We start from the raw sequence: 15,163 nt of genomic DNA on the forward strand, positions 1-15,163 counted from the left end.
ATGAAATACATAGCTAGATAGAGCTCAGTAAGGGAGAGACCTCGTCTCTAGGAGGTAGAGACTACGTGATGTGCAATATAGGATACTGAGGCTGGCAGCCTGGAGGCACAGGAACTGGAATTCCAGGGAGCAGAGGGAGAAGAATATAGATACTCTGCTTATCCTTTGGGCTTGGTGAGTGGGAAGAGAAAAGGAGAAAGATGGTGGGAAAAGATGGGTGTTCCATAGAGAGCCCCAATCATCAGCACTTGGCTCAGGTCTTCTGATCATGTGACTGCTTTATTTACTAAGGAAGATTATGCAGAACACTCTGAGAAACTGAGCATAGCATCAGCTGAAGGGATGTTTTTCCTCATGTCACCCACTGGCTTCATAAAATGACACTCAAGAAAAATTGCTTTCTTGTTCTGAGTTATTGATTGCTTTTGTTGTTTAGAGACTGAGTTCTGTCAGTGACCAGGTTTCTTTTTTCTCTTCAGTTCCTGGATAGCTTTATTCAAGTTTATGCACAGATATTATAGGAACGGAAGACTCCTGTAATGTATCTGTTAGCCTTAATTCTGGCTCTATTGCACATTCCTATTCTGTTCCCTCCCCATTCCCTCCCATCCTCTATTTCCCCTTTTCTTGTCTCTATATAATCAGGCTGTATTTTATATCCTTCTGCTCATCTGCTGTAATGCTTTCTGGAATGATGAGGAGAGTAACGAAAAGAATGGCTTCCTCAAGAGCTCAGCCTTTTCTTGGGAATAATTTTGTAAAAATAGCAACTACAGTACAGAGGTAAAGAAAAATGAGGCTATAGGAACATTTAGCCCATGGTTTTAGTGACAATAATCTTGGTCAGGTTTCTGTGGCCTTGGAGACAAATTGCTCCCCTCCCTTCCAGGCCTTTGATTCCTTTGCTTCCTAGGGAAAACCAGGAATCTTTCCCCTATCTCCACCAAACCAAGGTATTTTTCCAAGCTCCTGACTGTGACGCCACTAAGAAAACTGGTGATGGTAACAGGGCACAGAGGCTTCAGCCAATAGCGACTTCACCTCCTGTGCCTGAGGCAAGGCCACTGGAGCAGGAAGTCTGAGCAGGTTGTTCCTCTCCACACCCAGGCCCTCCATGACCCTCTTTTGCCCTTCTTACTCTATAGCCAAGGGCGTGGTGGTTCTAGAGGGAGCATGCTCACCTCACTTGTCTCCATTCACTCTTGCTTTACCCTTACGCCGGCACTGGCCTGTCCCGGGGATAGGGAATCATCTTCTAGAGAATCCTTCTTATTCCTCCATGTCCGCTTCCTCTTCTAGCCTGCTGATAGCTTTCCACTTCGAAGGCATAATTTATGATTCCTCAAAAGGTGAGGTTTTATTCTCTGAATTATTGTTTCTTTTGCAGTTCCAGTGTGGTAAATCCAGCTTCCACTGTGATTGATATGTCTCAGGAAAATGCAAGGAAACCAAATGTGTCTCCAGCAAAGGTACATTGAGCCCAGATTTTGAAAATCTTGTATTTGTTAGGAATGCCATTTTTATTAATTGTGTCAAAGCATCACAAAATAAAGAGAATTTTCTAGTGCTGTTTTTTGGTACCAAATTCAGGTAATTTTTACTATTTAGTTTAAGAAGTCACTTTTGTGGTAGAAAAAGTGGATGGATACCATGTCACTGCATTTCTGAAGACCCAGATTTCTTGCCCTAGACGGTAAAAAGTCTGAAGCTATTTGGTGCTGCTGCTTTTTAGCATATGGACTAAGGCTTGTTAGTTCCATATCAGTCCTTACTCATATGCATAGCTTCCTAAATCTCTGTTAGAGATCTGCTTCTGGGAGAGAATTGCTAATTTATTAAACTGTAGACAGTAAACATTGTTATTGAGTCCTATATTAATTTTTAAAACCTCTGTTGATACCATTTTTATCATTAGAATTGATGATGATAATGACTGTGAAGCACTTCAGGATACCTAAAATGTCTTCAGTCCTTAGGAAAGGTCAATTACAGTTGCATTTTGTGTAGCTGTGATCTAGCACCCTGAGAGTCTGGCATGGTGGAAGCACTGGTGGGACTCTGACCTGATTAGAGACCCAAGTTTTCTTTAACCTTGATCTGGTCTTTGCTTTATCCAGGGCCAAGTTTTTTTCATCTGTGAAGTGTGGGATTTTGATTTAAGTGCCTGATTCTGATCTAACTTAGTAGGAATCTGGCTTTGCATGTATTTTATATAATTTTTATATAGCATATATGGTAATTTTGTGCTAAGCAGGTTAATCAGGACAACTGTTTTTCAAACATGCCAGATAATGGAATTTATAGGATAAAAACTAATAAAATTGAAGATAATAAGCATATGCCAACACTGAGTTGCTGTCATGACATTTAAAATAAGTTTAATAAACAATATTTTTCCCCAGCAGAGAAAGAATCCATTTAATAGCTCCAGGTTGCCAGAAGGTCACTCATCACAACAAACTAAAAATGAACAGTCAATAAATGGAAGAGCTGGTTTATTTCAGACTTCAAAAGAGGGTAAATATTATTTTTATCAATTTGATATTTTTATCTTTGTTATCTGTGGACTAAGGGAAATTCTCAGAGTTCCTTTCACTCAAATAACTTCCGGGAGAAAGTGAAAATTCCTGATGGTTTTCTTATTTTACTATGCTTGTTGGTTTCCTTCCTGAGGGAGAGGAAGCAGAAATTTTAGAAACTGGAAGCTAGTGCATTCCAGTCTCAGAGCTGTGCCTTGTTATGTGACCTCCATTGTGTCTTGGACTCCCTCATCAATAAATTGGGAGATTTTTTGACCAAGACAGTCAGTCTTCCACTTACCAGTATTTATTAGATACCGACTGTGTGCCCACGAAGTTCTGTTTAAAAGGGGTTGCCTCAAATAGAAAAGGCTTCTTGAGAATGTTATGATCCTTTAATCTGTAATTCTCAGCCCAGCTGCCCACAAGCGTTTGATCAGGTTTGTGGCTTAATTGATGTAAGTCAGCCTACTATGGTCTTTCATCATTTTTGCTTACTGTTAAGAGGAAGTGCTAAACATTTCAATCTCATCAAAAGCAACTTGAACAAGATTCCACAAGCCTTAAAGAGTGATCAAGGCTAGAAAATTAACCAACAGTGGAGCTGGGGTTTTCAATTAGCCTGTTTGAATGCTAATATACTTCCCATTGGGCAATATTTTGTAGAAAACAAAATCACTGGAACATGTTAGATGTTTTTTAACTTTTTTTTTTTTCTCCAGAGTTCTGCTCTGTCACCCAGGCTGGAGTGCAGTGGTGCAATCTTGGCTCACTGCAAACCCTACCTCCTGGGTTCAAGGGCTTCTTGTACCTCAGCCTCCTGAGTAGCTAGGACTACAAGTGTGCACCACCACACCCAGCTAATTTTTGTATTTTTAGTAGTGATGAGGTGTCACCCTGTTGGTCAGGCTGGTCTTAAACTCCTGACCTCAAGTGATCCATCCACCTCAGCTTCCTAACATTCTGGGATTACAGATATGAACCACCGCACCTGGCCTGTGTTTAACTTTTTGACAAACTTTTTTTGTCAACACTTTGTTTTAGGTGTTGAGATTTTATTTTTTTTTAATTGAGCTTCCTTTTCTGATTTCTGCAGGTGAATTTAAGTGACTTCTATGTTTTTCTTTTATTTATTTATTTATTTGTTTATTTATTTATTGCATTTTAGGTTTGGGGGTACATGTGAAGAACATGCAAGATTGTTGCATAGGTACGCACGTGGCAGTGTGATTTGCTGCCTTCCTCCCCATCACCTATATCTGGCATTTCTCCCCATGCCATCTCTCTCCAACTCTCCACCCCTCACTGTCCCTCCCCTATTTCCCCCCAACAGACCCCAGTGTGTAGTGCTCCCCTCCCTGTGTCCATGTGTTCTCATTGTTCATCACCCACCTATGAGTGATAACATGCAGTGTTTGATTTTCTGTTCTTGTGTCAGTTTGCTGAGAATGATGGTTCTTTAAGCCTCTTTTGATAAATTTTCTTTTCATTCTTAAAAAATCTTTCTGTATTGAGTATAAAATATCACAAAGTATATAAAGCACAGTAATTTTAAATGTACAGTGTAATGAAGTTTATACATGATTTTTCTAATAGACGTTGTTTTCTAGAGCAGTTTTAGGTTCACAATATTAAACAAAAGATACAGACATTTTCCCTATACACCCCCTTCCCACACAGGCACAGCTTCCCTCATTGTCAACATCCTCCATAAGAGTGGTACATTTATTACAACTGATGAACCACACTGAGGCATCACTGTTACCCAAAGTACATCATTTACATCAAGGTTCATTTCTGGTGTTGTACACTGTATGGTTTTGGACAAATGTGTAATAGTGTGTGGCCACCATTGTAGTATCATAGAGTAGTTTCAGTGCTCTTAAAAGTCCTCTGTGCTCCACTGCATGCATTTTTAAAGGCTTTTCACATTAGGTTTGTACTTGTGCTACCTACTTTACTGTCTTTAATATTTTAATAGTTTTACTAAATACATTTGTCCAAACCCATATATAAAATACCATCATAAGTTTATGATAGGTATTTTATATATTACTCTCCATATGATATATCACCTACTGTGCTTTAATTTTCAGATGAATTGTCAGAGTCAAAAGAAAAGTTAACTGTCGCAGATACTTCAATCCAAATGTTGGAGAAATCAAACCAGACTTTGCCAGGCCTTTCAAATGGGTCCCAAATCAAGGCTCCAATCCCCAAAGCCAGGAAGATGATGTACAAATCAATTGAGTTAAACAAAGATGATAACCAGCCTTTTCCTAGAGAAAGGACAGACTCCCTGAAAATGAGAGGGGCTCCGAGAGGGATCCTCAAGCGCAACTCCAGTTCCAGTAGCACAGACTCAGAAACCCTTCGTTTTAATCACAGCTTTGAACCCAAAAGCAAAATTGTGTCACCTGGCCTAACCATCCACGAGAAAATTTCTGAGAAGGAGCATTCTTTAGAAGACAACTCTTCTTCAAACCCCCTGGAGCCATTAAAGCATGTGAGATTCTCTGCAGTGAAGGATGAGCTTCCACAGAGTCCTGGGCTAATCCACGGCCGGGAAGTCGGAGAATATAGTGTTTTAGAATCTGACAGGTTGAAGAATGGATCAGAAGATGCAGGGGACACAGATCAGTTTCAGAATGACCCTAAGACTTCTCAATACAGAAAGCCTTTGCCTTTTCATCAGCCAGCCTCAAGCTCAAATGTATCAAAAAGTGAAACACATCAGCCAATGACTTCTGGTTCTTTTCCAATTAATGGGCTCCATTCTCACTCAGAAGTTTTAACTCCAAGACCACAGTCCATGGAGAATTCACCAACCATCAGTGAACCCAAAGATAAATCATCAGAATTAACAAGGCTTGAATCCGTATTACCTAAAAGCCCTGCTGGTAAGAGAGTTGTCACTACTAGCTTATAAAAACTGAGTGGGCTTGGAATGCCCAAGCCAGCTAGTCCTGTAGAAGCCCATTTTGACCTTCTAGGCATTCCATCTACAATTCAGACAGATGCCACTGGAAATATTTATACCTCTTAACGGGTTTGGAGATTTTCCTCAATCACCAATAACCAAAAGTACCAGGATAGCACAGTTTCTGGCCCATTATGCTTTACCCTAAAATTATATAACCGTATCAATTATTTAAACAAATGATTATGTTTTTAGTTAAAGTGGAATAGAGTAAGAAGAATTACCTTTCATCTGCTAATACGTTTGTACAGGTTAAATATATTATTACTCACCTAATGCAAATTTGTTCATTACGATTTTAGGAAACTTTGGTTTCTGTTGTCATCTCAAGGGAATCTTCAATTTCTTAGCGTCAAAGGATGGGAAACTAGACTTTGAGGCCTTAGTATGCAAAAGCCTCTGACTTTGGCCTGCTCAGGCCTCCAGCCATTTGTTCTTAGATTTTAAAAGCTCTGAAGGCACTTTCTCCTTCAGCTGGTGTGAGTTGAGAGATAATGAGGGTACTGCTTTTCCCTGCAGTACTAGCCTTGTCTTAAGGGTCTTTTCACTCTCTGGGGATGCCTTAAACTACTTTTACACCTATATGATCATGAAGTAATCATAATGTTTTATAATCATAATTTCTCTGTTTAAAAAAAAGATAGAAAAAACCATGCTGTGTACCCTCTGCCATCTTTAATAAGCCTGCATCAAACCCTATGATAGTTTCTTCATAGTCAGGATAGTTTACAATAGCAACAATCAAGTTTTAACTCAGTCACTCTCCCTCTTCCTTATTAGTCAATATTAGGTTAACCCTGTGTTACTTTTGCTCAGCCCTGCAGTTTCATGCATGTTCAGGTCAATCCACTTCTTAAAAGACAAAGTACCTTTTCATCCCTGGACATTTTTAATCGTTTGAAGATGACAGAACATTTTTTTAGAATAAAAACTTAGCAAGTGCTTTTTTTAAAGAAATAAAGGAACTCATATTAAAAGAAATTACTAATGACTGACTACACATTAGCAAATAATTTCATGTTTACCTAGATATTTATTCAAAAGACCCAAAAATTTCTTTGGTAGTATTTCTCTTTATTATAACTGATAGAAAAAAAATTAAGGCTTTTTTTTGTTTTTGAAACTGCACCTGCTTTCTCATAGAATACCTTTATAATTTTGTATATACTTATTTGTGCTTTCTGATGTTTAGATCCTAATGACCATTAAATCTGGGAGAAAAACATCATCAGCAAAACCCATCTTATTGACTGCCAGCCTTTCTGGTCTCAGAGAGTGCTTTTAAACAAAGTTCTGCTCACTCATTAGTGCCCTGCTTTTTCCCTTTTTGCTTGTCATTAAAATATATACAAGTAACTACTGGAACAAAAAATGGTAAACTCTAAGTGTGTGAGTTTGATGTTAGCTGTGAGCTTAAGGACAGTCAAAATTACACTCATCATCATACTGGAAAAACAAAACAAAACAAAAGAATTCCTCTGAGAAAACAAGCCGTTACCTGGGTTTGGATATTTTAAATAACTCGTTTTATTTTTAAACTCGTAACTTTCACTGAAAAATAAGAAGAAATGCACACAGAATTTTAAAATCTCATATGTGATGTCATCACCCAGCATTAACTATTGCTAACACTTAGTTGTAGAGCCTTCTGATGATTTTTAGGCATTGTGTGTGCGTGTGTTTGTATGTATAATTGCACTTTAGGTTCTGGGGTACTTGTGCAAAACATGCAGGATTGTTGCATAGGTACATACATGGCAATGTGGTTTGCTGCCTCCATCCCCCCATCATCTATATGTGGCATTTCTCCCCATGTTCTCCCTCCCCAGCCTCCCTACCCCCCGCTGTCCTTCCCCTGTTCCCCCGCAACAGAACCCAGTGTGTGATGCTCCCCTCCCTGTGTCCATGTGTTCTCATTTTTCAACACCCGCCTATGAGTGAGGATATGTGGTGTTTGATTTTTCTGTTCTTGTGTCAGTTTGCTGAGAATGATGTTTCCAGATTCATCCATGTCCCTACAAAGGACACAAACTCACCGTTTTTTATGGCTGTATAGTATTCCATGGTGTGTATGTGCCATGTTTTCCTTGTCCAGTCTAGCATTGATGAGCATTTGGGTTGATTCCAGGTCTTTGCTATTGTAAACACTGCTGCAGTGAACATACTTGGACATGTGTCTTTGTAATAGAACGATTTATAATTCTTTGGCTATATACCCAGTAAGGGGATTGCTGGGTCAAATGGAATTTCCATTTCTGGGTCCTTGATGAATCGCCACACTGTCTTCCACAATGGTTGAACTAATTTATACTCCCACCAACAGTGTAAAAGTGTTCCTTTTTATCCACATCCTCTCCAGCATCTGTTGTCTCCAGATTTTTTAATGATCGCCATTCTAACTAGTGTGAAGTGGTATCTCAATATAGTTTTGATTTGCATTTCTCTAATGACCAGTGATGGTAAGCATTTTTTCATATGTTTGTTGGCCTCATAAATGTCTTCTTTTGAAAAGTGTCTGTTCATATCCTTTGCCCACTTTTGAATGGGTTTGTCTGTAAGTCTCTTTTTAGTTCTTTTTAGATTCTGGATATTAACCCTTTGTGAGCTGGGTAGATTGCAAAAATTTTTTCGCATTCTGTTGGTTGCCAATTCACTCTAATGGTTGTTTCTTTTGCTGTGCAGAAGCTCTGGAGTTTAATTAGGTCTCATTTGTCTACTTTGGCTTTTGTTGCCAATGCTTTTGGTGTTTTAGTCATGAAGTCTTTGCCTCTGCCGATGTCCTGAATGGTTTTGCTTAGATTTTCTTCTAGGGTTTTTATGGTGTTAGGTCTTATGTTTAAGTCTTTAATTTATCCGGAGTTAATTTTAGTGTAAGATGTCAGGAAGGGGTCCAGTTTCTGCTTTCTGCACACTGCTAGCCAGTTTTCCCAACCCCATTTATTAAACAGGGACTCCTTTCCCCATTGCTTGTTTTTGCCAGGTTTGTCAAAGATCAGATGGTTGTGGATGTGTGATGTTGCCTCCAAGGCCTCTGTTCTGTTCCATTGGTCTATATCTCTGTTTTGGTAACAGTACCATGCTGTTTTGATTATTGTAACCTTGTAGTATAGTTTGAAATCAGGTAGCATGATGCCTCTGGCTTTGTTCTTTTTTGCTTAGGATTGTCTTGGCTATGTGGGCTCTCTTTTGGTTTCATATGAAGTTTCAGGTGTTTTTTTTTTTTTTTTTCCCAGTTCTGTGAAGAAGGTCATTGGTAGCTTGATGGGGATAACGTTGAATCTATAAATTACTTTGGGCATTATGCCCATTTTCATGATACTGATTCTTCCTAACTGTGAGCATGGAATGTTTTTCCATCTATTTGTGTCCTCTCTTATTTCCTTGAGCAGCGGTTTGTAGTTCTCCTTGAAGAGGGCCTTTGCATCCTTCGTTAATTACATTGCTAGGTATTTTATTCTCTTTGTAGCAATTGTGAATGGGAGTTCGCTCATGATTTGGCTCTCTGTTAGTCTGTTATTGGTGTGTAGAAATTCTTGTGATTTCTGCACATTGATTTTGTATCCTGAGACTTTGCTGAAGTTGCTTATCAGTTTAAGGAGATTTGGGGCTCAGATGATAGGGTATTCTAAATACACAATCATGTCATCTGCAAATAGAGACAATCTGATTTCCTCTTTTTTTAATTGAGTACCCTTGATTTCTTTTTCTTGCCTGATTGCTCTGTGAAATGTTCTAGAGAACTTCCAATACTGTATTGAATAGGAGTGGTGAGAGTGGGCATCCTTGTCTAGTGTCGGATTTCAAAGGGAATGCTTCCAGTTTTTGCCCATTCAGTATGATGTTGGCTATAGGGTTGTCATAAATAGCTTTTATTATTTTGAGATATGTTCCACTGATACCTAGTTTATTGAGAGTTTTTAGCATAAAGGGCTGCTGAATTTTGTCAAAGGCCTTCTCTGCGTCTATTGAGATAATCATGTGGCTTTTGTCTTTGGTTCTGTTTATGTGGTGGATTACATTTATAGACGGCATTAATATAATTTGCAAATTATATTTATACTGCCCGGATTTATTTTTTCACTAATGATGTATCAGAAACATCTCTTATCACCATTAAGTAGTTTAATAGACTAAGAATTCTTAGAGATTTCTTAGAGCAATTTAACAGTTATTAACATATTTAATAGTACAATAGGTACTTAAGGAAGTCAGTATCCACTATGCATCAATTATTGTACAAATCGTTTGTTGTTTTTATATTTAGCCAGAGTTGCTTAAAATTAGAGTTTCATTAACTGACATGTTCTCTAAGGTATTTCAAATGTGGCTGACTTCCTAAGAATTCAGCTCATACAATTATTTGGAACATCCCTGTGCATGTATTGCATAGCTCAGCACTTTAAGGATGAGGAGAAATGCTGATTCTGAGTCTTAACTAAAGGGTCTTAATTAAATGCCAAAAAAACTTCCCGAGTTCCTTCATCCAAATGTCCTAAGTACACTATGCTTAAAGCTCAGAAAAGACTGCTTTTTTGATAGCTTAGAAATAACGTAAATATCCTTCTGTAGCCTCCTAACCACTGGTTAGTTGCCATTGGGGAACAAGTAGAGAGAACATTTGCTGTCAGTCCTTATTTTATTTTATTTGGCTTACAGAAATCATTTCCAACCTACAAATGGTAGAAAGGAAATGGGACATAGTGGAAGAGCCTTTTGAAAATTCATTTATTGTTTATTTATTTATTTATTCTTATTACACTTTAAGTTCTGGGATACATGTGCAGAATGTGCAGGTTTGTTACATAGGTATACATGTGCCGTGGTGGTTTGCTGCACCCATCAACCTGTCATCTACATTAGGTATTTCTCCTAATGCTCTCATTCCCCTAGCCCTCCACCCCCTGACAGGCCCCAGTGTGTGATGTTCCCCTCCCTGTGTCCATGTGTTCTCATTGTTCAGCTCCCACTTATGAGAGAGAACATTGGGTGTATGGTTTTCTGTTCCTGTGTTAGTTTGCTGAGAATGGTGATTTCCAGCTTCATCCATGTCCCATCATGATTTGGGTTTCTGTTTGTCTATTACTGCTGTATAGGAATGTTTGCGATTTTTGCACATTTAAATTTAGTATCCTGAAACTTTGCTAAAGTTGCTTCTCAGCTTAAGGAGATTTTGGACTGATACGATGGTGTTTTCTAAATACGCAGTCACGTCATCTGCAATCAGAGACATGAACTCATCCTTTATTATGGCTGCATAATATTCCATGGTGTACATGTGCCACATTTTTTTATCCAGTCTATCATTGATGTGCATTTGGGTTGGTTCCAAGTCTTTTCTATTGTGAACAGTGCTGCAATAAACATACATGTGGATGTGTCTTTATAGTAGAATGATTTATAATTCTTTGGGTATATACTCAGTATGGCATTGCTGAGTCAAATGCTATTTCTGGTCTTAGATCCTTGAGGAATCACCACACTTTCTTCTACAATGGTTGAACTAATTTACACTCCATAAACATATAAGAGCATTCCTATTTCTCCACATCCTCTTCAGCATCTGTTGTTTCTGACTTTTTGATGACTGCCATTCAAACTGGCATGAGATTGTATGTCATTGTGGTTTTGATTTGTGTTTCTCTAATGACCAGTGATGATGAGCTTTTTTTCATATGTTTGTTGGCTGCACGAGTGTCTTCCTTTGAGAAGTGTCTGTTGATATCCTTTGCCTACTTTTTTGATGTTTGTTTTTTTTTTGTAAATTGGTTTAAGTTCTTTACAAATTCTGAGTATTAGCCCGTTGTATTCGCCCATTGTCAGGTGGAGAGTATGCAAAATTTTCTCCCATTCTATAGGTTGCCTGTTCAGTCTGATGATTGTTTTGCTGTGCAGAAGCTCTTTAGTTTAATTAGATTCCATTTGTCAATTTTGGCTTTTTTTGCCCTTTCTTTTAGTCTTTTAGTCATGAAGTCTTTGCCCAAGCCTGTGTCCTAAATGGTATTGCCTAGGTTTCCTTCTAGGGTTTTTATGGATTTTGGTCTTATATTTAAGTCTTTAACCTTTCTTGAGTAAATTTTTGTATAAGGTGTTAGGAAGGGGTCCAGTTTCAGTTTTTTGCATATGGCCAGCCAGTTTTCCCAACATCATTTATTAAGTAGAGAATCCTTTCCCCATTGCTTGTTTTTGTCAGGTTTGTCAAAGATCAGACGGTTGTAGATGGGTGGCATTATTTCTGAGGCCTCTGTTCTGTTCCATTGGTTTATAGATCTGTTTTGGTACCAGTGCCATGCTATTTTGGTTACTATAGCCTTGTAGTGTAATTTGAAGTCAAGTAGCATGATGCCTCCAGCTTTGTTCTTTTTGCTTAAAATTGTCTTGATTATATGTTCTCTATTCTGGTTTTATATCAAATTTAAAGTAGTTTTTTTCTAATTCTGTGAAGAAAGTCAGTGGTAGCTTAATGGTGATAGCATGGAATCTACAAATTACTTTGGGCAGTATGGCCATTTTCACAATATTGGTTCTTCCTGTTCATGACCATGGAATATTTTTCCATTTGTTTGTGTCCTCTCTTATTTCTCTGAGCAGTGATTTGTAGTTCTCCTTGAATAAGTCCTTCACATCCCTTGTCAGTTGTGTTCCTAGGTATTTTATTCCCTTTGTAGCAATTGGGAATTAGAGTTCACTCATGATTTGGGTCTCTGTTTGTCTATTATTGCTGTAAAGGAATGCTTGTGATTCTTGCACATTTAAATTTTGTATCCTGAAACTTTGCTGAAGTTGTTTATAAGCTTAAGGAGATTTTGGACTGATACGATGGGGTTTTCTAAATATGCAATCACGTCATCTGCAAACAGAGACAATTTAATTTCCTCTCTTCCTATTTCAATAGCCTTTATTTCTTTCTCTTGTCTGATTGCCCTGGCCAGAATTTCAAATTTTATGTTGAATAGGAGTGGTGAGAGAGGGCATCTTTGTCTTGTGCCAGTTTTTAAAGGGAATGCTTCCAGCTTTTGTGCATTCACTATGATATTGGCTGTAGGTTTGTCATAAATAGCTCTTATTATTTAGGGATATATTTTATCAATATCTAGTTTATCATGAAGTGGTGTTGAATTTTATTGAAGGCCTTTTCTGTATCTATTGAGGTAATCATGTGGTTTTTGTCATTGGTTCTGTTTATGTGACAGATTATGTTTATGGATTTGCGTATGTTGAACCAGCCTTGCATCCCAGGGATGAAGCCAACTTGAACACGCGGATAAGCTTTTAAATGTGCTGCTAGATTTAGTTTGCTGGTGTTTTATTGAGGATTTTCACATCAGTGTTCATCAGGGATATTGGCCCGAAATTTTCTTTTTTAGTTGTGTCTCTGCCACATTTTGGTATCAGGATAATGCTGGCCTCATAAAATGAGTTAGGGAGGAATCTCTCTTTATCTCTTGTTCGGAATAATTTCAGAAGGAAGGGTACCAGCTCCTCTTTGTACCTCTGGTAGAATTCGTCTGTGAATCCTTCTGGTCCTGGGCTTTTTGTTGTTGTTGTTTGTTTTTGGTTGGTAGGCTATTAATTACTTCCTCAATTTCAGAACTTTTTATTGATCTTTTCAGGGATTCAACTTCTTCCTGGTTTAGTCTGGTAGGATGTATGTGTCCAGGAATTTATCCATTTCTTCTAGATTATCTAGTTCATTTGCATAGAGGTGTTTATAGCATTCTCTGATGGTAGTTTGTATTTCTGTGGGTTCAGTGATAATATCCCCTTTAACATTTTTTACTGTGCTATTTAATTCTTCTCTCTTTTTTTCTTCACTGATCTGGCTAGTGGTGTATCTATTTTGTTAATCTTTTTAAAAAAAAAAAACAGCTTCTGTATTCATTGTTTTTTGAAGGGTTTTTATATCTCTGTTTCCTTCAGTTCTGCTCTGATCTTAGTTATTTCTTGTCTTCTGCTCGTTTTTGAATTTGTTTGCTCTTGCTTCACTAGTTCTTTTAATTGTGATGTTAGGGTGTCAGTTTTAGATCTTTCCTGCTTTCTCCTCTGAGGATTTTAGTGCTATAAATGTCCCTCTAAATGCTGCTTTAGCTGTGTCTCAGAAATTCTAGTATGTTGTGTCTTGTTCTCATTGGTTTCAAATAACTTCTTTATTTATGCCTCAATTTTGTTATTTACCCAGTAGTCTTTCAGAAGTAGGTTGTTGAGTTTCTACATAGTTGTGCAGTTCTGTGTGAGTTTTTTAATCCTGAGTTTTAATTTGATTGTACTGTGGTCTGAGAGACGGTTTGTTGTGATTTCCATTTTTTCGCATTTGCTGAGGAGCGTTTTACTTTCAATTATGTGGTCAATTTTAGAATAAGTATGATGTGGTGCTGAGAAGAATGTATATTCTGTTGTTTTGGGTTGGAGAGTTCTGTAGATGTCTATTAGGTCCTCTTGGTCCAGAGCTGAGTTCAAGTCCTGAATATTTTATTAATTGTCTGCCTCATTGGTCTGTCTAATATTGACGGTGGGGTGTTAAAGTCTCCCACTAATATTGTGTGGGAGTCTAAGTCTATTTGTAGGTCTCTAAGAACTTGCTTTATGAATCTGGGTGCTCCTGTATTGGGTGCATATATATTCAGGATAGTAGCTGTACTTGTTGCATTGATCCCTTTACCATTATATAATGACTTTTTTTTTTTTTTTGAGACAGAGTCTTGTGCTGTCACCAGGTGCCAGGCTGGAGTACAGTGGCGCAATCTCAGCTCACTGCAACCTCCACCTCCTGGGTTCAAGCTATTCTTCTGCCTCAGCCTTCCAAGTAGCTGGGACTAGAGGTGTGTGCCACCACGCCCAGCCAATTTTTGTATTTTTAGTAGAGACAGGGTTTCACCATGTTGGCCAGGATGGTCTTGATCTCTTGACCTCATGATCTGCCCACCTCGGCCTCCCAAAGTCCTGGGATTACAGGCGTGAGCCACTGCACCCAGCCTTCTTTGTCTTTTTTTTTTTTTTTTTAATCTTTGTTGGTTTGAAAATACAATTCTTTAACTCCTTTATGCAAAACAATCACCATGATAGCTGTTAGAAAAGGTTCATGGGCCCCATCTTCAAAAATTCATCTCATTCAATATATCAAGAGTAAGGCCCAGGAATGCAGATATCCTCATTGTCCCATTTGAATATTGTGGAAAAATTCCTTGTTTAGTTTTATTTGAAAGTTTCTTTTCTAACTCCTGAAATCACTAAGTCTGTGTACTTCAAACCTGGGTTTAGGCCCCCTCTAGGGTTTATGATATGTGTATGATATGTGCCAGGGGATGGGGGAAGTCATAAAATCGGCATGATGTATCTTCCTGGAGTGTCAGTTTTATGCCAAGATTTGAGAGTAAGAGAAAGTTAACATTTAAAATGTAACATGGAACAGAATGTAAAATTCACATGTATTTTTAAATTACAACAGGAACTTCGAAGAAATTTTTCAGTTGAGTCTGTACCCTATGTTTACTTTCCTTTGCTGTCACAGAGCACCTTTAGTAGAATACCTTAATTAGGACAACTTACATTTTAACCCCTGGATAATACTGGTATAAACAGCTAATGATACAGAAAGTGTAAATACAAAGTGAAAAGATGATGTGAACGAATGATTGAGAAACAGTTATTTAAGCATGCTCTTATTTAG

General features: G+C 38.0%; 1 protein-coding gene across 32 annotated transcripts in view; it reads left to right on the forward strand.

Annotated features, from left to right (window-relative positions):
- Nucleotides 1-15,163, forward strand: part of SYTL2 (synaptotagmin like 2) — a 155,400-nt gene that overhangs the window by 105,025 nt on the left and 35,212 nt on the right. For 11 of the 32 annotated variants that reach the window (XM_074400225.1, XM_074400230.1, XM_074400226.1 and 8 more), the window contains 3 exons: nucleotides 1,388-1,469; nucleotides 2,406-2,517; nucleotides 4,616-5,419. In XM_074400225.1, coding sequence (XP_074256326.1) covers nucleotides 1,388-1,469; nucleotides 2,406-2,517; nucleotides 4,616-5,419 — 998 coding nt within the window. Of the gene's footprint in view, nucleotides 1-1,387; nucleotides 1,470-2,402; nucleotides 2,518-3,687; nucleotides 3,730-4,615; nucleotides 5,420-15,163 lie in introns of all 32 variants that reach the window. The other 21 variants (XM_074400220.1, XM_074400232.1, XM_074400216.1 and 18 more) reach the window with 3 other exon arrangements.

The sequence above is a fragment of the Saimiri boliviensis genome, chromosome 6, assembly GCF_048565385.1.
Source record: "Saimiri boliviensis isolate mSaiBol1 chromosome 6, mSaiBol1.pri, whole genome shotgun sequence".
Lineage (NCBI taxonomy): Eukaryota > Metazoa > Chordata > Mammalia > Primates > Cebidae > Saimiri > Saimiri boliviensis.